The 24,979-nt window shown below is 34.0% G+C and overlaps 2 protein-coding genes across 4 annotated transcripts; both read right to left on the bottom strand.

Moving 5' to 3' along the window:
* Positions 1–1,517: 1,517 nt before the first annotated feature.
* Positions 1,518–10,235, bottom strand: LOC101207233 (bystin). Its single transcript, XM_004139601.3, has 10 exons — positions 9,698–10,235; positions 9,450–9,576; positions 9,294–9,345; positions 8,876–9,203; positions 5,280–5,359; positions 5,100–5,147; positions 3,996–4,142; positions 2,725–2,797; positions 2,558–2,624; positions 1,518–1,930 (listed from the first exon to the last, which is right to left on the bottom strand). Exons 1-10 carry the CDS (start codon positions 10,025–10,027, stop codon positions 1,854–1,856), a joined length of 1,329 nt encoding a protein of 442 aa, XP_004139649.1. The 5' UTR covers positions 10,028–10,235; the 3' UTR covers positions 1,518–1,853.
* A 4,811-nt stretch (positions 10,236–15,046) lies between these two features.
* On the bottom strand, positions 15,047–24,979 carry LOC101210011 (histone H3-like centromeric protein HTR12). Of its 3 annotated transcripts, none has more exons than XM_011660850.2 (7): positions 24,774–24,966; positions 24,567–24,607; positions 20,017–20,056; positions 19,738–19,862; positions 18,728–18,802; positions 17,562–17,637; positions 15,047–15,396 (listed from the first exon to the last, which is right to left on the bottom strand). In XM_011660850.2, the coding sequence occupies exons 1-7, from the start codon at positions 24,823–24,825 to the stop codon at positions 15,260–15,262; spliced, it is 546 nt and encodes a 181-aa protein (XP_011659152.1). In that variant the 5' UTR covers positions 24,826–24,966; the 3' UTR covers positions 15,047–15,259. The 3 variants fall into 3 exon arrangements, with proteins under 3 accessions (XP_011659152.1, XP_031744977.1, XP_011659153.1); XM_011660851.2 differs by having other exon boundaries at positions 15,058–15,812; positions 24,774–24,958; XM_031889117.1 differs by lacking the exons at positions 19,738–19,862; positions 20,017–20,056 and having other exon boundaries at positions 24,774–24,979.

Raw genomic sequence — 24,979 nt, 5'->3', positions numbered from 1 at the left:
GATCGAACAGAAGTCAGTTTGAAATTTTTTCCAAAGAATTAAACCGACAAACTAAAATCGACTGATTCAAATGAATAGTTCAAACTAGGGATAAGCATAATAAACCGAAAAACCAAGTTAGTCGATCGAACATAAGTCAGTTTGAATTTTTTTCCAAGGAACTAAATCGAGAAACTAAAATCGACTGATTTTTACTCCTCGACAGTCAGAGGTCAATTCAAAATTTTAAACATTGATTAAGCTAGTCATAGTTGGTTCATGGCAGCTTGGTTAGAAAACTGAATCTAACCAATTGATATTTTTTTTAGTTCAAACCACCCACTTGTCTAAACTTTCATATATATTTTTTCATGTATAGCTATTAGGCCATTACTTTACTTTGACAAAATTTACTCTTTCAGTTCTTTATCGTTAAGTTTTTATAAAAATAATTTGGTACCAAAAGACACATGTATAGGAATTTTTCAAGTTAGTGTTACTTTCAAAACCTACACAAATAAATATCTTTTCTAAATTTGGAAAATTGTTGCTCTCATAAACAAAAGCACGAATGAGTAAGAAGTTGTCCTAACCAAACTTCTTGGTCTTTTAACTGCATCAAATCAAATGCCCCTCTGTTGCCTAATTGAGATATCTCCTAACAAAAGGAAATAACCATAGAGATTGAAAGTACATCTCCATTTTTTCATAAGAGAAAAACCGAGATCTGTTGGATTATTGAGACTGAAAAAAAAACTGAAATATTTACAAAACAAATTCTGTCAAGTCCTCTTATTTTATAAATATTTTTAATTTTTTACTCTATCTATAAGAATTTACCTAGAGTTCATATTTCAAATAAAATACAAATGTATAAAAAACATAATTATTGTTTCCTGCTTTTCGAATTTATAGAAAGATAAAATATTGTAAAACTCACTTATAATCTATTTCAAGATACATTAACAATATTGGTTTTTTTTCTTTTGCAATATACTAATAATATCGTGAAAAATATATATATATATTGAATTTCTAGATATATTATAAATTAATTTATCAACTGCAAGACTTTTATGACACAGTTACTTTTTAGTAGCAAAGTTCATCCATGAACTTTCAAATTTTATAAAATTCATACCTACAAAAATACATTCCAATTTTTTTAAAATTCTTACCTAAAAAATCACCATTTAGAAGCTGTAGAACAGTTCAAATAAGAACATAATTTAAAGCTAATAGATTAATTAGAATTTAAAATTGTTAAATTTGTCAAAAACAATTAAAACATAAAATACAAAATACAATTAAACAAAAAAAAGAAAAAATTGGAGGGAGACAATTGTACAACCTCCTATAGAAAAGTTATTGTAGCTGTAAGGTCGTAAGTTTAAACCTAATAGATTAATCAAAGATTAAAATTTTCGAATTTGTCAAAAACAATTAAACACAAATATACAAAATCAACACATGGTGGGCGAAACATCGACCAAGAATCCCTAAAAACAAACCTCAAATGATAAATTTGAGGATCAATGAAACAAGCAATGAAGTATACAATTTTTAATCAACAAAATTCTTAAAGCCTCGGTATAGTTGATCTTGAAAGAAAAAGGCGTTCCACTCAACTATAAAAATACTCATGGGCAACTACAAATTTTCAAAAGAAATCACTTAAATGATAAGAATGCTACATCAAAATTGACTCATTGAGCACCACAGCACCCTAAGGTGAAAAATAAAATCTGTCAAATAAATTTTACAAACTATGATTTCAATGTGTAAATATAACTAACCTTTACATATCAATATCATCTCAATTATCAACTACAAAAACTTGAGCACCAACGAGGCCAATGCCACGGAGATTGATCCTAATAATCCTCTTCCATTGGAACGTAAGGAATATTGAACCTGTCTTCTTCAACAGGTTTAGTTAGAGGAGCTGGAGGTAAGAACAGTCAAGGAACAAACTCCTTTAACATCACACACCAATTAGTCAAAAACACACAAAAATATGAACTGAAACCAAAACACAATGGTGCGGAACCTCATCTTCAACAAAACATTTAACCAATGCTACTATCCTCTGTAGGTTTAAACTTCGTTTCAATTTCAACTCCATATTTTTAAAAGTTGAGTCTATTGAAGTTCTACTTTCAATTTGGTCCCAAAAGTTTAGTTAAAATCATTCCTCAACTTTCGTTGACTCAACAAAAATTCAACCCATTTTCCAATATTATACACTACCACAAACCTTAACAAAGCCCAACAAAGAGTCATCCAAATGTGATATAAGAACGATTTGCAAAATTTGATTATAAACTAAAGGGACTGAATAGAACTTTTAAAGAACACATGGACCAAATTGAAACATTAAAAAATATGGGAACTAAATTGAAAACGTCCAAGCTTAGAGACGAAATTCATTCTGTCGCCTAATTATTAAGATTTTGGAAACTGATTAGTTTGTGTGCCAGCAAAAATTATTAGCATTAAATGTATAAAAAAACATTAGATTATTTTGCAGCCTGCATAAAGAATTATAATGATAGATTATACTATTTTCAAAGGATATTTATTGTAGTATCCTTCTCTCCTCGACTGCGGCTATTATTTAGTTCCCTCAAAATTTCTGGAGTAACCTATAGTTCCAAAAGGCACATTTATTATGGTAATTTGAAGCCATACAGGAAAGTAATATTAAAATTCGTGAAGCTGCATATCAAAAGAATTCAGTCTTACATCTTTGTGTCTGTGACTTTCCAGAAGAATTCTAATGTTTGCTTTATCTTCGTTCCGTAGTTCATTTTTATATCTGCATGAGATGGTCACAAAAATTAAAACGCACTATCAAAGTGACACAACAATATTGTAAAGAGAGGCATTCGTTACAAATATCAAACAATGGATGCAAGTACTATTTATTTAAACACAAACTTTATGAAACACATCCATATGGTCAACAAATAAAAGTTTCAAGATACATATAACAATTAATAAAAAGTTTCACGTTCATTTAATAATACATATATCAACTAATAAAAAGTTTGATGTTCCCTTAATAACGAACATTTAATTAGAGACAATAAAAAGGAAAAATAAAAATGAATCTAAAAGGTCTTTCCTCATCAAACTGCAAACTGCTTGACAAAGAATGAAACTTACAGATCAAAAGGGGTTAAAAAAAGAATCGATTTTTTCTATGCCCGCAAACAAAAGAGAGGAAGAAATTGGAGTCTTTCCTTTACCATGAGATTCACATGAAATGAAAACCGTTATGTCACTCTTCTGCTAAATGAAACTCTCTCTAGATCACTGCTCTTTGCATATCTAAATGTACTCAATATTGAGTGAGTGGTCTAGGCAATTCAACTGATGTGATTTTAAAAGGAAGATGTGATTTTAAAAGGAAGAAGTGATCTTTTTCTTATGTGGTTTACTGCTTATCGATGGTAGAAAGGAAATGTGTTTCTGATATCATTTTGTATTATATGAGCAATCACTATGTTGCTGATGTACTAGATTTTTTGGGAGCTTTCCTTTTTCGCTTGGTTTTCGTAGTTCTGTCTGAAACAAAAGTGATGTGTCATGACTCTCTTAACTTCGATAGCAGAGTTTAACCAAAACTTTTTATCGGCTTTTGAGAAAAATATCTTCCATGGTCAGGCCGTTGTGTTGCTTTGATTATATCCTTTTGAGATCCAACAACAGTTTGTTTGGACTTACTTGTTTTAGGTATTTGGCTTCTAGTCTATTCATCTTAGGGTTTACAATGAGATGATAAATACACACACACACATATATAATTTTGAAAATTCAAGTCATTAGTTTAAGGTGGATTGAAGAACAATCAAAAGATACTTGAACTGTACATGGTGGATCAAATTTTTTTTTGAAACAAACCATTCTGAAGATATTTGCATTAAGTACAAATATAATTGATGCCAAAAAAAGGGAAGCCTAGCACATGAAATGGCAATATAAAACATGAGAAAAGAAAATTGTTTGCTCACCTCTGCAGAAAGGCAAGTAGTGACTGGTGCCATATTACAGGCATTACACGTGTTTCTTCAAGGAACCTCATAAAATGTGCAACCACTGCATCCACTACACGGTATGGCAATGCATATTTCTTCTCCAATATAAGCTTAATAAAATAACTGCCATAATTTAAGGACGCCACCTATTAGGCATTGCACAAAGAAATTTTATACAAACTATAGAACATCTGTTATTGTATTGCCTTCTGCCTGCCCCTTAATTAAAGAGGCCCTGCTAAAAGAGGAGATTTGATTATTATTTGAGTTCTCAACAATATGTGCAGATGGAGATTCAAACTTGACCTTTTGCCAAGATTACAACGCTTTAATTAGATGAGCTCTTTTGCCAAGATTCCAGTGCCTTAATTATATGAGCCATGTTTAGGTTGGATGAACAACATTTATTATTAAATATTAAAAGATTAAAAAGTATATATATACAAATATAAAACAATCAATGGCTAGCAATTCCGAAACCAACAACTTCTAAAATAAATTACGTCAGAAAGTATTAACATTATAAAGTTTCTGTGCAAGTTTAGAGTTGTCCACAATACTCACTAAACTAAATTCTACTTTCACCTCTTCATGAGAAAAAAAACGAAATGCATTCCATTATACTTGATACCACTACCACTAGCATGAAAGTTTTTTTATTTTTTGTGTGTGAGAACTTTCATTCAAGAAAAATGAAAGAATACAAAGGAAAAGAAAAAGCCAAGCCGATAAAAGAAGGAAACCCTACTAAAGAAAAAGGCTCCAACTATACAAGATAAAACTGATAGAATAGTTACATAGGTCTTCGAAAACAAAGCTCCTAGCATGAGTTCATGGATAATATCTTGTGCCATTTTTCATCTTTGTAATCTTTCACCTTTGGATGATTTTTAACAATTGGAAAGCTTTTCTACATTAGTATTTTGGGCAGGGGTTCTCTCAACCCCTTGCCCCTATGCCGTTCTTTTTCTGGTTTCTTTTGGAATATACATGTTTGTTTCTCATTAAAAACAATATTTTTCCACCTAGTGAGAATATGAGAAAACATTCAAATATGCACACTTAGCAATCAATTAATACCTTGTTGTGCCACAATATCCCATTTCTGCAAGCTTGAATAATGCAACACTGCAATGGGCAGACAAAACCAAAATCCCCAATTGAACAACTAGCAAATAATGTGTTTTGTGTCTTCATGTGTACCTGACCTCAAGAAAGAAACTCTAAATGCATAATGAAACTTGTTACATACTAACTTGCCTTGAATGAAGCACAGGAATCGTAACCTTTTCAATAATGCTCCCAATGATCACAGCCTCCCTCAGACTGCAAGTGCCAGACTGTAGAAAGAAAGAAGCAAGTTTTCATTGGAGCACCTTAAATTTCAACAACAAATTAGAGACACGCTGATCAGAATATACATTGCAAAATAAAGTTAAAAAGGAGAAGGAAGGAGGAATTAAAGACTACAGACCCATAAATTCAATGGCATATGTGAACAAAATAATAGCAAAAGTAATGGCACAAAGATTATTATTCTTTACCAGCTACAGTTTTGGCAGGTCAAAATGCTTTTATCAAAGGAAGACAAATCATTGACCTAACTTTTAGTCGAAAACGAAGTGGTGGAAGACTGTAGAAATAGAAGAATAACAGAATGGTAGTTGACTTGGTTCTAGGAAAAGCCCCTGATGGGATGAAATGGAATGAAATTTTTTCATTGAAATATTGAAACTAAAAGGGTCTGGAAATAGATGGATAAAATTTATTAAAGAGTGTATATGGCACAAAAATTTCTATCTTCCTCAATGGAAGACAAGGATCAGGAGGGGGAAAATAATCTACCAAAATTTTCCCTTCCCTTCTCAACAGTAGTACAAAAGAACCTCCTCTACCATGCCTCTACAATACCTACAATCCCTGAAGAGGTTCAATTGGATTGAGGGAAGGAGGATGAGAATACAAGTGGGGATGGATAAGGGGTACACTTCCCTTGTTTGGTACCTTATAAAATTATGTTAGAGGGTCAAAGCTACAATAGCCCAAGTATTAAAGCCCATCATGCTTCTGGTAATTTCTGAAGGGAGATGGACCCACCTCTGATTTTGTTAGACCACCCATCATACGCCAGTATAGTAGGAGAAAAAACAGGAAAGAGAAAAAGGACGAGGAGTTGGTTATGTAACCAACTGCAGGTGGGGACCACAAGGAAATGGAGTGCCGACGCACGATCACCATGGCAGGGGAGTGAGGGAGCAAATATAAATAGAGACGAGAAGGAAGGGAGAGGGCAGAGAATTTTGGTGATAAGAATCCTACTGTTATTCCTTGAGAGATAGGAAGGCAGCCGAGGGAGAGAGGGAGTCTTCGACAGGGAGCTTTTATTTTTCTTCTGTATTTTTCATTAGCCACAGTATTTCCTATATTGTATCCTTTTCCATTGCCAACTGAGAAGTCGGGTTCTATCAACTTGGTATCAGAGCACCCATCGATCCAAAACGAAAGGGAAACCATGGTTCAAACCAGAAGCGAAGAGAGAAGAGACACGCACGAACAAGAACTCAACAAAATTCCGGCGATGGAAGAAAAACTGACCGTAATGTCACAGAACATGGAGAACTTGCAGGCTCAAGTGGAGAAAACTCACCAGATGGTGATGATCTTCATGGAAACAATGGCCAAGGAACGGGTATTAGCGAGCGGGAAGGGTCTCGACTCGTCAGAACAAGAAACATGGACGGGAAAAACGGTGGAGGGAGAAAGTTCGGCAAATAGAGAAACAAAAAAAGGGACGGCAGAAAAGAAGGAAGACGGCGAAGAGGATGGCAATGATCGAGACAGATTCAAAAGAGTAGAAATGCCTGTATTCGATGGAGATGACCCCGACTCGTGGCTGTTCCGCGCAGAGAGGTATTTTCAAATACACAAACTCACGGATTCTGAAAAACTAACGGTCGCCACTATCAGCTTCGAAGGACCTGCACTCAACTGGTACCGATCACAGGAGGAGAGGGACAAGTTCACCTGCTGGTTAAACTTAAAGGAGAGATTATTGATCCGATTCCGATCATCCCGCGAAGGTTCCTTGTATGGCCGGTTCTTGCGTATCCAACAGAAGTCAAGCGTAGAGGAGTATACGAATCTCTTCGATAAATGGGTGGCCCCATTATCGGATATCCCGGAGAAGATCGTGGAAGAGACATTCATGGGAGGGTTGTTACCGTGGATTAAGGTAGAAACCGAATTTTGCAATCCCGTGGGATTAGCCGAGATGATGAGATACGCGCAAATGGTAGAACAACGGGAGATCCTGAGGAGGGAAGCAAACTTACCAGGATATTCGGGAACCAAATTCTCGAGTAGCAGCTATCCTACAACCAAGACATACGGTGGGGTAAAGGAACAAGGGAATAAAGAGAACGTAGCCTTCCCAATCCGAACGATTACACTGAGAGCGTCGCCGGCGAAGGAGGTTAGGAAAGAAGGACCCTCGAGACGACTATCGGACGCGGAATTCCAGGCCAAGAGAGAGAAGGGACTCTGTTTTTAAGTGTGATGAGAAATATTACTCCGGGCACAAGTGCAAGGCAAGGGAGATTCGCGAGTTACGAATGTTTGTGGTCAGGGCTGACGATGTAGAAGAAGAAATCATTGAGGAAGATGAATACAATTTAGAAGACTTGAAGGCCATGGAGTTGCAGCACGAACCGGGAGAAGTAGTCGAGTTATGTATTAACTCAGTAGTAGGGTTGACAAACCCGGGAACCATGAAGATAAGAGGCACAATCCAAAACAAGGAAGTGGTCGTGCTGGTCGACTGTGGAGCAACCCACAACTTCATATCTGATCGGCTAGTCAAGACATTGAAGATAACCACAAAAGACACTGCCAACTATGGAGTAATACTGGGATCCGGAACGGCCATCAAAGGCAAGGGAGTGTGTGAAAAGGTGGAGCTGAACCTCAGTGGGTGGACAGTAGTAGAAAATTTCCTACCACTGGAACTCGGAGGAGTAGATTTGATCTTGGGAATGCAATGGTTACACTCCTTGGGAGTGACAGAAATGGATTGGAGGAACCTAACCATGTCTTTTTTTCATAACAGTAAAAAGGTGGTACTAAAAGGAGATCCGAGTTTAACAAAAACTCAAGTGAGTCTAAAAAACCTCACTAAATCTTGGGTAGAAACGGACACGGGATATCTGATTGAGTGCAGAACACTGGAGGCATGCCAAATGAAAACTGCAGAAAACGAAACCGAACTGGAGAGCATCTTGACAGTTCTAACACAGTATGAGGACGTCTTCGAGGAGCCTAAGGAGCTACCACCCAACAGAAATATCGAACACCAGATACACATAAGCCACAGTATTTCCTATATTGTATCCTTTTCCATTGCAAACTGAGAAGTCGGGTTCTATCAGATTTCCTAAAGAGAAGAGTGATCGAAAATTGGTCTAGATAATTTCCTAATGGAGGAATCTTTGAAGGTAAAGCATGCAGGAGAGAGTAAAAACCTGTCAATATGAATTGTTGCCAAATCCTCCCTAAGGTTAGACCAGGTATACATCCCAATTGTCAGAGGGGGTATCAACTGAACCAGAATTATCAATAAATGCATTAAAGGCCACCTAAAGAGTTTTTTGAAAGTCATTTGAGATATTAACACTTTGATTTCATACATTACCATTTTGTGATTATAGTCTAAGGCTCTTAGCTAAGCTGTCTCTTACAAGTCATTGGAAAAACTTTTCTACTTTAATACGAATTTCCTTTCGTAATATCATTTGAACAACAAAATTCTTCTTTCATATGAAATAAAATAAAAAGAAAAGAAGTCCTGGTTAAGACAATACCTCGCAGAGAGGAAGCAAAATTCCTTTGAAGAAAGCAGTGGGTTTATACAGGGCCTTTTTCAATGCTTGATACAAGGCAAAGTGTAACCGCTTATTCTTCTGAATGTCTCTCCTTACTGCTGGAAGCAAAACCAGCTTATAGAATTTCTCCACCTTTTTCACTCCCAAATTGGATGCAAAAATTCTTGTGGCTTGAAACATAGCATTTGGTGACCAATTTTCAGGCTCGGTTAAATATAAAACTTCCTCCCAGAGTGGCATGGAAGGGATGCGCTTGAAAGCTTTGGGTACTTTTCCAGCCGTATACTTGTTGAGAGATTTTCCCACTCTGCATCAAGTATGTTAATTCAGCTCAAGAAAATATCCCAAATTTCTTTTTTTATTTAAAAAAAAATCAACGGAATTGATAGCTTTATACCCCTTGTATAAGTCTATGACTGAGGTGTCTAATTTCGGCAAAGGCTTTGCATCTGCATCCACAAACATCAATGGCAATGAAACCACAACACAAATGAAATATTACAAAGCGTATGATCAAATTGAAACTTGCTTAAACACCAAAACGCGTCTATACCTGAAGAGACTATAGCATCATTTTCTTTGATTTTCCTAACAATAAGGTCAGCAAGAGTATGTTGTGGACCACCATCCTTTGACAGAAAAGCTTCCACTAGTCGCTCATCTTCCTCAGCAATATCCTCCTGTATAATATATATATATATATAAAAAAAAAAAAAAAAAAAAAACTAAAATCCCATATGTCCCAACAACCTAAAGCACATTATATCAAATTCATTCATGTACATAGCCACACTACGGTACCTCCTTATAAGTACCAATTTCAGTTTGAGTTTCAGAGAATCCAGTAAAGTCATCAATATCCTCTTCGTCCTTGGGGAGTTCTTCATCCGGAAGGTCAAAGAAAGGGTTGGGATGCTGTTGGTTTCTAGCTTCAAACTCATTCTCTCTCTGCTGAATACGAGCTTCTCTAAATATCTTGGAGCTCATCCCGGATGACAAAAGCGTCTCTTCCTCCTGATGATTGCGCTTTCTTGCTTTGGAATGTTGCTTATTGGGCACCGTATCTTCATCTGTGGTGATAAAAGGCTGGGGGTTTCGCAGTCTATCCCTAGTCCTCTTGTTCGGCGCCATTGACGAATAGGACTGAAAACAAAGTTAACGAAAAAGGAATATGAAATCCGATACTGAGCGTCGGAGAGCGGCGGAGAGAGAGGGAAAGGAACGAAGGTGGAAGGTGGGAGATTGGCGGCAGCAGACTTACGTTTCTATTTTCTTTTATTTTCTCCTATTTTTTGTTTTTCTAATAATGCGGGCACTCTCTCCTCACTAAGAGAAGAGTAACCCTAAGTTAATATAAAACATTGAAGTGGTTCGGTTTGGTTAGCTTCAATTGGGTTTTCAATGTTAAAGTTGAACCAAACCGGACACATTTTTTTGGTTTGGTTTTTGGTTTTTGGTTTTTGGTTCAATTCGAATTTGTAAAAGGTTTGGGTTTTACTGATCTTACCTATATTAGAAAATGAAGATGGCCTCTAATACCTATTTCAAAAAGAGAGCCAAATAATTGTTTGTCTCTCTACTTACTGTTTTTTTGGTTCGGGTTAGCTTTCCTATTTTCATCTATTCGTTTCTCTCTTCCTTGCTTTGCTACCCTATGACCTATGTCTACTCTACAACAAATCTCTAAAACTCTATTACACTTCAACTTTTCAAGTATGTAGGTAGAATTTTGAATAAAGCCAGCCAATCTTCAACCACCAATATTATCTCTCATTCCAAATTAAACAAAAGATTACTATCCTTATTCCAAATGAGAATCAAGTCTCATTTCTATTAATGTATGTTATGATCTAGATCTATAAACATGCTAAAATAGGGGTGGAGAGTTGAACCTAAGACCTCTTGTCCACAGGTACGTACATGTGTCAGTTGAGTTAAGTTCATGTTGGAGTGAAAAAAAATTTCTAACAAAACTATCAACTTCCAGTAACGTTTGATCTCATAAAACCTCGTGCATTAATATCCCAAATTCAGGCAAATTTGATTTGCATCTAACGCTTAATTCGTGCATGAAGTGGTATTTGTGGTGAAATTAGAGAACAACACTTAACCTATTAAGCACCTTACCTACTAAGTACCTTATTCAATCTTCAACTATAAGATGGAAAAACCTCAAGTTTGTAGACTTTGACTATCAAAGTCTAATTTCAATAATTAATCTAATTAATTTGAAATATTTAATTAAATAATAACAAAATTGTGTTAATAATTAATTAAATTATCTAATTAATTAATATTTAGTTATTATTTTAATCACAAATTTCAATCAATATTTAGTTATTATTTTAATAACTTGTAGTTGCACTCTCTTCACTGTAGATATTTTGTGTCAACTTGATACAACCATGGTTAGTAAGTCAACCCTTCATAGATTGTTCGTAATCATAGTAAGATCAAAATACCATTTTACCCTCGATATTACATCTTGTTTCTTAAGTTCTACAAATCCTCTAATGAACAATTGATTTATAGACTATCTGCTAAATCGAATCCTTCTTGGGCCAGTGAGAGGGGCTCCTATTCAAGCCTTGGAGTCAACACTTAGGGGAACAAGCTCTCTATAATCCCTAAAAGCGGGTAGGAGTGAATTTTGTTTTGCATTATATGACCCAACTATCTACATAGTCTTATCTTTGAAATGAGAGATATATTAGGCCAATGTTGTTGAGTTGTCTTCATCATTGTTTATCTAAGGATAATCTCAAATAAACAAAAGTTCATAGTTGGTTGAGGATTAAGATCAAGTTACCTAGGTCATTGAAATCGAGATAGTCAATTTTAAATAGTAAACAATATCAAAATGTAAATGTGCTACCTCATGGTCTTGTCTTATTCAATCTCATTGCATAGGACACCCCCACTTACATGTATTCATATGAATGATTTAGGATTACATTGTTTGTACTAAATACAAAGTGGATTGCATCCATAGATTAATGGTCCCAAAATAAGGTGTCCAACCCTATTTCTATATAATATAGTTCCAAAGTATTCAATCAATTCTAATTACAACCAATATATATTAGCCTCATTACCCTTTACAAGCTAGAAAGGGGACCTAATGGACCTACATATAAGAAGCTACAACGATATGAGATCAATTGGCTAAACTTGTTAACCATATTAATAAGTATTCATTAACTTTGTGTACCCTCCACTAAAGAATTACATATGAACTCTCCCTTACTGTAGATATATTTTTGTGTCCACGGATATAGACTAATAATAGTAAGTTAGTCATTCACAAGTGTTCATAACACCAACTGGGTCAAATTACCGTTTTACCCCCAGTATACTTCTAGTCCTTAAAAATCAATGTTCATCTAGTGAACAATTGATCTTTGGTCTAACCAATAAATAGAAACCTCTCTTATGTCATAGAGAGGGTAGGACCCTTTGTTAAAGTTCTGGAGATACCATTCATAAGAACACTTGGGTGATTATGTTCCCAGCTCCACACTCGGTTTTGTCTCCAAAATGATAAGCATATTGAGTCGAAAATTTGGTCACTCTTACCCGTATAAATCAAAAGATAATCTCTCGCAAACAGAAGTTCATAATACACTCATGATTAAGACTAAGTTACATAGGATATCCCCACTCATATGTCACCTACACAAACATGTTGAATCATTGTGTTTATATCAAATACAAAGTGAGTCGTATCCATAATTTGATACTAGGATAAAATACTCAAACCTTATCTTTATACTATAAACACTTTAAGCTATATCTCGATCATTAATCCATGTATGTCTCTACATATTGTTCAAGACTTCTCAAATAGCTTAAGATGTTAGTTGATTGTATTTAGGTTATTAAGAAAAAAATTAACAATATAATCAATAATGTTTTATTGAAATTATAATAACAACATTTTATTAATAACGATCAACGAACTATATTTACTATCGACGAATTTTAGGACATAAAATCCAACAAAAATAAAATTTAAATTAAAAGTAGATCCATCAATAAATAATTTTCATTACTATTATAGAGGACAAATACTATATTAGTCTATTTTTGTATCATGTTTGAAATTAAATTATATTAATTACTATCAAATATGAAATTAAACATAGGCTAATGAGTTGTTACATTCATCTATTATTTTAAAAAGTAAAAGCAACAATCATTTAATAAAATTATCAATACCTTCGTAATAGACGAACTTAACATTAGAGATAACAACTATTTGACATTGTTTGTTGTTTTTTTCTCTCTAAACTTCATGGTGTTTTTGAACTATTCATTGTACAAACGATTAGAGAGGATATAATAAAAATGAACTTATTTTAAACAAATTAAAGGAATAATTTTACTTTTTATCGAGAATGATCATACTTCTTACTAAGTTGTTCTTTCAAATTTCGAGATTTGATAAGAGTGATGAGTTTTACATTTATTATAACTCCAACAATATCTATTTAAATAACAGAAACGTAGATAAATGAAATATTATAATGAAACTAAATCACTTATATTTATAATATATAGAAGAACTTACCAAAAATGGGAGATTCAAAATTGGTCTTGAGGGATGAAAAACCAATATGATAAAAGAGGTATTTTTAAAAGTAAAATATAAATTAAAGTATTTACAAGCTATTGGAAAATTTTGGATTCTATCCATAATAGCTGATAGACTCTATCACTATCTATTATTGCCACTAATAAAACTGACTATCAATGCCGGTTATTGATAGAATCTGAAAATTTTGCTATATGCTGTAAATATTTTAGTCAAATTTGCCACTTTTTTTAAATTTTTTCTATGGTTAGTTTTTGCTTACAAAAATGCATGTTCTCAATCTCAAGATGATAGTGTAATTTTTTTAAACGATGGAAAAAGTGTTACAAATCTAAACGATCGTATTGACCATGCTAAACGATCATGTTAACTATGGTGTAGTTCTTTGGGTGATCGTTTAGATCATATAAACACGATTGTGTAATTCTTTTTAAACGATGGAAAAATGACTTCAAATTTAAACAATTATGTTGACCATGGTAGGCGATCATGTTGACAATTGTAAATGATCATTTAGATCATGTCAAAATGATATTCAAACGATATGGATATTCTCGAATATGAGAAAGATGAAGTTGTTTAAAAAAATCTTGTCAAAAACGGTAAAGATGAAATAGGAGATTTAAACAAAAAAAAAAAAAATCATTTAAAGAAGAAAGAAAATCTGAAAGAAGAGATGAAATCTGGTAAAAAAAGATGAATAAATCATAAAAAAGAAAAATAAAGAAAAGTAATACATCATCTCAAAAATTATGAAAATATTGTATTGACTTCATGGGCTTTTGCTTTTTGTCACCATGATCGTAAATATTTTTGTGTTTTGTTATCATTATAAAAATTCAACCTTATATTGTGTATAAAATATTTTTGTGTTTTATTACAATTATAAAAATTCAACCTTATATTTTGTATATGGAGTAAATTGTTGTACAAATATAATTTTAAGCAATAAATGTGAAGAAGTTTACAGATATAATTTATCGTTCTTGTTATAGAATTTTAAAAGAAATATTTTTTTTATTAATTATAATAATGATACTTATTCATTTATTACAAAAAGAATAAATTATTTTCCATGGTAACAAACTAAAATTTTTTAAGTTGTGGAATTTGGAAAACCAAACTTATTTTCCTTGAGTGCAAAATGGTTACAAGTAGTGTTAAATGATTTCTAAAAACATTATTCATCCACCGAACACAATAACATAAATGTGAATGACTTTTTTATAAACTAAAAACAATAACTTAATATTAACATTAATACATAAGTTAATATTGTAAACTTAAAATTGGACAAATAGTAAAAACGTTAAAAAATGATTCTATTCCTAAGTCACATTTAATATGATACAGTAAGAATAAGGATAAAGATAAAAGAGAAATACTTGTAAATTCATCACAAATCGTTTTAAAATAGCTTGTAATGTTTTCTGTTTACATCAAATATCGATGGCCTATTCGAATAATCAACGAGTGAATAATCATTTCACAACCTATGGTATTTCATACAAGCTACTAATAATACTAGTAGTTTTAAAAGTTGAGGGATATTGATGAAACCAAAACCAAAACCAAAACCATGGTATAGGAGTATTTTTGCATAGTCTAGTCTAATTTAACATTTGTACCTTAAAAATCAATACACAATTGAACTAAGATAACAAAATCGGCACACTTCCTACAACAAAATCAAGCTAGACCTAGATATCACAAGATTTTTAACACATGAAACTTAATGGTAAAGATTTTAATAGTACAAAAATCAACCATCATTTACAAAAATACGAACACCAAATGTTACAACTTACAATAGTAAAGAGACAGACAAAATGAACGTTACCCCTACAAACGCACACAATAGTAAAGAGATTGGGCTGACCAAATGGTGTCTTCTTTTTTGACAGACCTGCCACAAGAAAGTTGTATTCTAATAACAAAATGCAACAAAGTTACAGATTACAAAAAGCACCGCAAGAGTCAGAATCAATGGCCACATCAAAGCTGAATCGATCCTACAATCTTCTTTAAAACAGCTAACATAAACTTCGTATCTCGAGTCAAATTTGATATGGATGGGGGATTGGAACTTTGGAGGCTGTGGCATAAACGGTTCTCGGCAACAAATTTTTTTGGTCTTGTGTACTACCTAATTTTTACGCATTCAAATATACTACTTTACTAGCAATCAACAACTGCAATTCTATGATGCCGATTAATGAGGTATTGGGTTGCTAAATCGGCTACTCTTTCTAACGAACATCTCTTCTCACCATGGCCTCCCTTTCCCTCCTAACCGACGTGCCAGTTCAAAATCCTTTTTCACTGAATGGAAAAAACGGAAATGGATAACATTTAAAGGATCAATAAACTACTTGGAGGATAGCAGGAAATAAAGATCTATAGACTTAGCAGATACTTGGAACCTAGCGCAGTTCATAATCATGTTTGAGAGTATTATACTGTCCAGTGTCCAACTATTTTACAAGTTGAAAGTATTGATTATCAAATCCAGGAGTGTTTTTTAGTTCTTATGTTCATATATGGAAAGAAGAAAAGGAAGAAGCGATCCAAAATGAGTTAAAAAGAAATTTATCAATCATTTCCTAACACAACCAATCTAAAGAAGTGAATAATCTTAGTCCATATGCTTGCTTATGGAACTTTGACCATTGTGTAGAAGCATCAAATTTTATTAACTAAACCTAATTCAAACAGAACGGTTAACTATTTTCCCCTCAATTGAGTGCCTTACCTTTAATTTGAATCTTGGAGTTCAAATTTTAAAAGTTACTTCAATCATCAAATACAAGCAAAACAAAACCTCAATTTTTCATAGCATGAAATATATATATATATTAGTACAACGGCAGGATGCGGAATCAAAACTTCTAATGAGAAAGAAAATGTCAATTACTATTGAGCTAAGCTCATTTTGACAAAAGAAACTATAATATATTTTAATTAAGATTTTGGGTTTTCTTTTTCCTTTATCCTTTTCAGCTAGAAACTTCGAGTAACAAAACAAAAAAGATTATACAGTGACTGATGTACTCTTATCTTAATGACACAATAGATTTCAATATTACTGCTTTTCTTAAAAATAAACTCCCCATAGTGCAACAGAAAATATCAATCAAAACGAAGGAGAAAGCTGGGGCAGTGAGAATGAGGCTGTTACTGTTTAAGTAAAAGCACACAATTTTTTTTAACAAAATGGAAGAAGGTTTCAACGAACATGGATGGGGCTAGTTACCCTTTGTTAAAATTTGTTACCAAATCTTATGTCAAACTAAATTATTGCCTAGTCGACATATTTGGGCACATGAGTGTGCCACTAGGAAAGAAAGGAATTTGCTTGTGGTGGGTCAGATTTTAACAATAAACTAGTTGGATCTCATGTGACAACATGAGTCTAAATATTGTTATTCTTTTTTTCATAAAAAAGATGTTAAACAAAAAACCTAATTGAGAATTTTAAAACATTGACGGTAAAATTGAGAACTTTGAAAAATAAAGGAACAAATTTAGGATTGCTTAAAAGATCAGGGGCTATTTTGTATAGTTTTCCCAAGTATAAGAGTATAATACTATATTGGTCCCTGTACTTTGGATTTTGGTCCATTTTGGACTTTGTACTTTTCAATTGTCCAATTTTAGTTCCTGTACTGTCCATAAATCTTATATTCAGTCCACGTGCTTTCATTCAATAAAACTTCAATTTAGTCTTTAGAAGTTAATTTCTCTATCAAAATTAGAAAAATAATAAAAATAATTTTCATCAAGAAAAGACATTGTGTATAATATATTTTCACAATTTATGAAAGATGTGCTCATAGAGACTAATGTTTTTGTGGGAACAATCAACAAGACAATAACTACAAGGACTAATTTTGAGATTTATTGAAAGTACAAAGGGCTAAAATTGGGCAATCCAAAGAACAGGGACAAAAATGGGACAAAATTCAAAATAGTTGGACCAAAATGGTATTTTAATCTAAATAATACTGACAGGAAAAATAGCTACCATAATCAAAATTGGAACAAAACTCAAATATGTGAAGATTGACTTACTGATAGTTACACGTTTGGCATGAATAGCACACAGCATGGTATCTTCAAATAGGTGAACCAAAAAATCTTCTGCTGCCTACAGATGAGAGATGCAAGCAGTTTAATGGTACAATTTTACTTGATCTTAAAAAAACCTAACGAAAAGCAGATATCAACAAAATACAATCAGGCTTCACAAAAACAGGTGACAAAGTGATAGATTGCACTACAAAAAATGGAATCAGGTCGGCCAAATGTTTGTTGCAAGAAATAAAAATATTTTGTATGCAACAGAAAGACGAAAGAAACTAACTCAAAAAGGAAATCATAATAACATAATTGCACGTAAAAGTGAAAATTAACTCACTCCTAATATCTTGTAACAACACTAAGTCTTAAGCCAAATATGGCCATGGATAGAAATACAAGAGTGAGTCAGAGATCAATTATAAGAAGTATGAGGCTAAATTAAGATTTAAAAAAGATGTCTAACAGAATAAAGCTTGTTTAACATACTTTAAATAATCGCAGATACAAAAATAAAGGGAAAATATTACTATGGTCCTCAGAACTTCAAAATAAACACAAGAAGGTTTGATGTTTTCGCTTCGTTCCCATCTTAAAGAAACAAAACAACATGATTCATTAAATGGAAATAACGTTTATAGTTAAAGATGGCATAAAATCCAACTACCTGAACTAGGTGATAACAAGATACGCTTAAAAATTAGAAGTAAACTGCGCAAATACTTGCTTGGCTATTGAGGGACAAAGTTATGACACAAACACACAAGTTGCTTTAAACCGGTTGTTCCAAGACAATTAAGTAAAATCGACATTTGTACTATGTTCCATAATAGATAAGTTTGGGAAACAAAAGGTATTTTTGAAGTACTAAACCACAACATCAAATTTTATAAATCAAGAATTAAACAATAGCTTGGAAAGGAAATACACACACACTCACACAACAAAGAGAATTTTAATTTCTTCTTCAAGTTGCAACAAATTAAAAAAATTATAAGCTTGAAATTCCGAACGGCATTGCCAAAAGTAGTGTAGCACAAAGGAAGAGAAGCTGCTTCCTAGTATAGACAAAATGGAAGACACATCACACAACTCCTCTCATTAGTGTAGACAAATAAAAGAAGGCTCATTCAACCAAACTAACGAAAAGAAGCAATTACTTCCTGAAGAGCTACTAAAGCTTCAGCTTGCCAACGCGTAATCTGTGGAGCCAACTGGTTGCTTACTTCTTTCACCTACAAGGGTTTATTATAACCGTCACATGATCAAATTTTAAAAGCAATATATGTTAAGTAATTACAAAATGAGCATTTAATATGTTCTTGCTCTTCAAGAACTCAACTAACAAAGCCCCATTTAAGGACAGGAGGATTCTTTTTTACAAGCTGACTATCAGGCTCTTATGTGGAACATTTGACTAGAAAAATCAATGGCAGAAGGGCTGGGGTCCAGCAGATTTCAACGCTGTATCATGGGTTTCACTAAGTTGTTCATGATATTCCCCCTTTGTTTTCATTACATACGTGGAAATATAAATTTATATCTGTCTGTGCCTAACTTAGATTGCACACTTTGATCAATCTCATGAGACCACCTTACTCTCAACTAATTTCATTGTCAAGAAATTCATAGAATTTTATCCTAGGCAAGTAGCATCTACAATAACTATACTAGGTAGGCGGGCTCCACTATTTTTATAGTCCACATTTCTTGATTGAAGTTCCATTTTTTTCCCCAAAAGAAATAGCCTCAGAAATGTATAGAGTGAACTATTATAAAATAGAATATATGCACCAAGGCTACTGTCATGGCAAAGAAGCAGACATCTCAATATGAGACCAGAAACATGAATATCAAAATAATCACATAGCATATTAAACTGCATTAAGACCACTTTATATAGTTGTAAGTATAAAAAACTAGGTTACAATACTTGTCAGAAGGAAGTGTGAATCTAGATATAGGACTTTCTCTTGAATACTTTTTCTCATATTTGAATTTTCATTTCTCCTGAGTTTCTGTACTGACCATTTCTGTTCTCTAGAAATCAAGAGGCTGACCATATTTTTCGGTCCTTAAAATCAATTAGTGAAAATATGCACGCAAAGATGTCCTTATATACATAGGAACTAGAGAAAAAGAGAAAGGAAAAAAGGAAAAAAAACCTTACTGCTCGAATGAAACAGCTAGCTGGAATTAGCAGATTCCATGATTTCTGGAGATTCCGAATTTCTTTTAATGCCACTGTCCCTGGTCTGAAGCGTTTTTTTTTCTTTATTGTTCTTGACGATGAGTCTATATTAAAAAGTTTTCAAGCCATAGAAAAAGAAAAGAACGAAAAAAGACTTACACAGAATAAACCAGTTGAAAAAGCAAATGCAAAAGCTATCACCAAAATCAAAATGTTCTTAATACAAAGGTGAAGAAAAGCCAGAATAAAAAAACTCACTTTGAGCTTGCCTGACATTTTGCGTTCTCCCATTAAGTGGCTATCAATTTTGAGGACAGAATACTAGTTAGTCAATAATCTATATAGCTATATCTATCTATCTATCTATCTATTTATCTATAAATAAGCAACTGTACCAAACTAGTTGAAGTAAACCAAGAGCAAGAAAATATAAATATATTTGACCAAAAAATTATCTTGCAATTACAAAATAAAGCTCTCTACTACCGATGGCCCTTAAAAGTGAAAGTTGTACCAACTCCAAACCCTGTAATTGGATGAGGCAAGACGCAACCATTTGATAGTTATTTTCTTCTTGTACTGTGAAGCACCCGCGTTCTGGAATAGAAGGGTTGTGAAGAAGAAAGTTAGGTTGTATAAGAAGAAAGCGATTTGGGATCTGCGTGATGATCAGAAGAGGTGTCACGCGAGGAAGGGTACACAACACACGAAAAGAGCTTTGGGCATCAGGCAAAGAAGCCATGCAAGGGAAGGAAGTTAGGTATTTTGGGTGAGGCTGTAGACTCAAATTAGTCAGTGTTTTACGTGTTAACTTAAGGATAAGCATGACTAGAGGAAATGGGATACCGACATATGTAGATCATGAAAGAGGAGCTGGCAAGCAAATATGAAGTTAAGGATGACTAATCTAGTTTAAACTTAGTATAAATAAGCCTCGTGAGATCAGAAGAAAAGTGGGAGTATAAATAAGCCTCGTGAGATCAGAAGAAAAGTGGGAAAGGAAGCTCTAAAGTGTTCTCAAAAGAAAACAGCTGAATAGAAGAAGCTGTAAAGAAGGCGTTAAGATGAAGGAAGAAAAGAAAGATTAGACGAGAAGGGGGAAGAAAAGTTTAGATGTTAAGAAAGGTGGAAGAACAAAGGAGATCAGGCTTTGTGAGTGACTTTTCAATGAAAAGATAGTCTTTTCCAAGTTCTTTCATGCTATGTTTGTATCATGCTTAATGATGCAATCTTATGATGTATATATGAAAAGCATAGTTCTTTTAAGAATGTTTTACTGCCTTAGCAATATGATCTTATCAATAGAATATCATCTTGCATCCTCCAGCTCCAAAAATTTCTTGAATGTCACAAGGAGTTCTACCCTATCACACAACTTATTCTTGGTGTTCCTCTCCGTGTGCTCGAGTGCACTGCCTTCGTTCACAATCATGGCCCTAACCATACTAAGTTTGCTCCTCGTGCTCAACCATGCCCTTTTAGGGGTATCCTCTACACCAGAAAGGTTATAAGTGTTATCATTCTCCTTTTCGAAAGTATTTTGTGTCCATGGATGTCACCTTCCTTGAGGACAAACCCTTCTTTCCTGTGAGCCCTCCTTAAGGAAAGAGTATGAGTGAAGAGGCTAAGTGGCTCATTTCCTTCGTTCCTTTAGCTCTTACTGAGCCTTCTGAACCCATCCTCCATGACACCGTTTTACCCACCAACCAAGTCCCTTGGATAACTTACTACAGGAAGAACCTTAGAAAGGAAATAGTGCACCCTACTGCTCCGTCGACTTCGGTCCATGAATCTAAACCAACACAAGCTCATGGTATGACTAAACTTAATAATAATAACTTATGCATTGAGGATGATATTATTGATGTGGTTGAGAAGGACATGACTAATCTCAAGAAGAGAACACGGTTGCCAGAAGTGATGAAACTCTAGTAGAAAAACAGGTGGGTGAGACCAACTAGGATGACTCAAACAAACCAAGAAGTTATGATCCCTCTCTTGACATGCCCATTGCTTTGAGAAGGGATACTAGGTTCTGTACAAAGCATTCTATGTGTAATTACATGTCTTACAGTAATCTATCGCCTAAGTTCAAGGCGTTCACTGCAAGCCTTGATACTGCAATAGTACCAAAGAACATACATGAAGCTATAAAGAGTCTAGAGTGGAAGACTATTGTCATGGAAGAAATGAGAGTGCTTAAGAAGAATAAGACATGAGATCTTTGCACTCTACCTAAATCTGAAATTCTTCCTTGGGATGGAGGTGGTGAGATCAAGGGAAGGAATCTTTGTTCACAAAGTAAATATACTCTTGACCTGTTAAAAGAAATAGATATGATGGATGCAGACCTGCTGATACTCCTATGGAATTCAATTCGAAACTGAGAAATTCTGTTGACAAAGTTCCTCTTGATAAAGAGAAGTATCAGCATCTAGTGGAAAAGTTGATTTATCTATCCCACACTAGGATATCTCCTATGCGGTTAGTATTAGGGGTGTAAACAAGTTGGGTTGAGTTGGATTGGGAGACATTCTCAACCCAACCTATATTTTTGGGTTGACAACTCGAATAACTCAAATTAATTTTCCAACCCAACCAATAAAATATGGGTTGGGTTGTTTTTTTTTTTTTTTCATTTCCAACCTAGCGATCATTTACCCTCTTATATCATTTAGCTTTCTACTTTTAAATGATCGTTTACTTTTTACACGATCATTTAACTTTCAATACGATCAGCTAACAAAATACCCTTAACTTTACTTTTATTAAATAAATAATAATAATAAATATAAATATATAATATATATATTATTATTTCGGGTTGGGTTTGGTTGAACCTCTAACCTGAGACCCAACCCAACCCACATTTTAAACTAACCTAACCCAACCCATATAATATGAGTTGGGTAGTCTGAGTTATCGGGTTATTCGAATTGGACTTACACCCCTAGTTAGTATTGTGAGTCAGTTTATACAAGCACCCTACGAAGAACACATGGAAGATGTGAATCGTATTTAGAGGTATTTGAAAACTACTCCAAGTAAAGGTTTGATGTTTAGGAAAACTAACGGAAGATGTATTGAGGCTTATACCGTCTCTAATTGGGTAGGATCAATTACTGGCAGAAAGTCCACTCTAGGATACTGTACCTTTGTGTGGGTGATCTGTTACTTGGAGGACTCACAAGCAAGGTGTTGTCGCTAGGAGTAGTGCTGAAGCTGAATATAAAGCTATGAGTTTGAGAATCAGTGAAGAGATTTGGCTGCAAAAAGCTTTGTCTAATCTTCACCAAGAATGTGAGTTATTTATGAAGCTCTTATGTGATAATAAATCTACTATAAGCATAGCTGACATCCCAGTTCAACATGACGAAACGAAACATGTGAAGATTGAAAAACATTTTATAAAGGAGAAACTTGATAATGACAGTTTCTGTATTTCGTACAATCCGTCTAGTCAACAAATTGTTGATGGTTCTCACCAAAGGATTGACTCTTGTGTTAGCAAATTGGGTCAAATTGACATCAACCCTCCAACTTGAGGGGGAATGTTGGAAATAAGAGCTAGTTGATTGTTTAAAGCCTCAAGGGTATTTTTGTATTTTACTGTACCCTAGTTTTATTTCCTCATTTGTTAGGGCTTGTTGTAGCCTATATATATTCTTACCCCTCATATTCTTTGGATTATTAGTAAACAATAAGAGCAACTCCTATCGTGGTTTTTTCTCCATGTACTAGGGTTTTCCACATATACCTTGTGTTTGTCTTCTTCTTCTTTTCAATATAAATAATAAGAACATACAAGATAAAATAAGTGTTCAAGGTACTTGGAGATCCTCTATTGAGATACCTTTCAAGTTCAAGCCCTAAATCTCATGCTACAATAATGTATACATCTTCCCTTCCCACTCTCTTAATCTATAACCAAATATCATAACAAGTTCCTTAGCTAATTACTAATATACCCTTAATAGCATTCCTATCACTTTCCAATCAGAGCATCCCTCCAATCTAGTCCAATTGATAGTTTTGGTAGACATAAGAGGTCCTCAAATCAATACTAAATATCTATATGGAAACAAGTAACCCCACATCATGGGTTGTAAAAGTTACATCTTCACAATTAGAAACCTGCTGGGAATCAGTAATTTTCTTTTATATACATAGAGAAAAGAGAATTACAAAGTTCACAGACTTTTCGGGAGTTTTATATCTACACTAAAAAATATAAGTTAAGACAATAACTGCCTCTGCTTTATATATATTATATACCATTAGTAACTAACCCTGCATATCAATTTATCCCATTAATCCCCTCCTTACTATCAAGTGTACCCTTCATTTCATAAGTAAAAGCGAATTTGAGGGGTAATTTGTCTACCAACATATTGGCACACGTTCGGGATGCCCGATGCAATATCAAACAACCCAATCAGACTACATACTTCCACAAGTGAGCCTTCAACTTAGAAGAGGCATGAACACCCAAGCTCTATCTTACCCTTGCCACAAACAGGGGAAAAAATGATATAATTTATTCTCTCATTCCTACTATCCTATCATCAAAATGAAAAGAGTCTACGGGTTTTTTCCCCTTTCTTTAGAGAAGAAATTATATGTTAAAAATGGAAAACAATGACAGGATTCTCATATTCGAAAATTCTTAAGCCACCAAATCTACTGAAACCAGACCTCGCAGACCCATAATGTATTATCTCCCCAACATCTTTCCATCATAACTCCAAAGAAAATAGAAACGTGGAAGCGAAAATCTAATCATTGTACAGAAAGCGAGAAAGTAATACCGTCGAAGGGGCAGTTGGGGAAGACTGTGCAGCTCCAGAACCTAAGATTTCACAAACAAAACGAGAAGCAGTATGAAAAAGGACAAAAGCTCAATACATCCAACAACACTTCCAGGGACAAAACCATTACCAATCCAAAAAAAAAAAAAAAAAGAAGTAAAATTTATCCAAACTACTCGGTGTATGCAGAAGAGAGAAAGGAAGAACCTGATGGCGTGCGATTGGACTTTCTTCGGGGTGGATGCCTGGCTCGCGCCATTGATTCGGAGTTGAAGGCAGTGGTGTGAGAGGGGTTTAGGGAGAATGAGAATGGAGCTCAATGTTTCAATTTTGGGCAAAAATTGGTGATTTCAAAGACAGTAAACTCACCAAAACAAAACTTCGGAACTTCCCGCTATTTTATTTCGTAAAAA

The sequence above is a fragment of the Cucumis sativus genome, chromosome 7, assembly GCF_000004075.3.
Source record: "Cucumis sativus cultivar 9930 chromosome 7, Cucumber_9930_V3, whole genome shotgun sequence".
Classification (NCBI taxonomy): Eukaryota; Viridiplantae; Streptophyta; class Magnoliopsida; order Cucurbitales; family Cucurbitaceae; genus Cucumis; species Cucumis sativus.
This window is presented reverse-complemented; position numbering and strand designations above follow the sequence as displayed.

Bases quoted from the DNA above. Each gene is read 5' to 3' on its own strand.
- LOC101207233 (XM_004139601.3), bottom strand. From the start codon at position 10,027: ATGGCGCCGAACAAGAGGACTAGGGATAGACTGCGAAACCCCCAGCCT. The intron at 5,360-8,875 runs GTATTGTCTTAA...TTCTTTCTACAG, and splicing joins TTTTGCTTCCTCTCTGCGAG to TCTGGCACTTGCAGTCTGAG. The intron at 2,798-3,995 runs GTGAGCAAACAA...CATCTCATGCAG, and splicing joins CTACTTGCCTTTCTGCAGAG to ATATAAAAATGAACTACGGA.
- LOC101210011 (XM_011660850.2), bottom strand. From the start codon at position 24,825: ATGGCGCGAGCCAGGCATCCACCCCGAAGAAAGTCCAATCGCACGCCA. The intron at 20,057-24,566 runs GTATTACTTTCT...CAAAATTGATAG, and splicing joins CCCCAACTGCCCCTTCGACG to CCACTTAATGGGAGAACGCA. The intron at 19,863-20,016 runs GTGAGTTTTTTT...TTTTTAATATAG, and splicing joins AAATGTCAGGCAAGCTCAAA to ACTCATCGTCAAGAACAATA.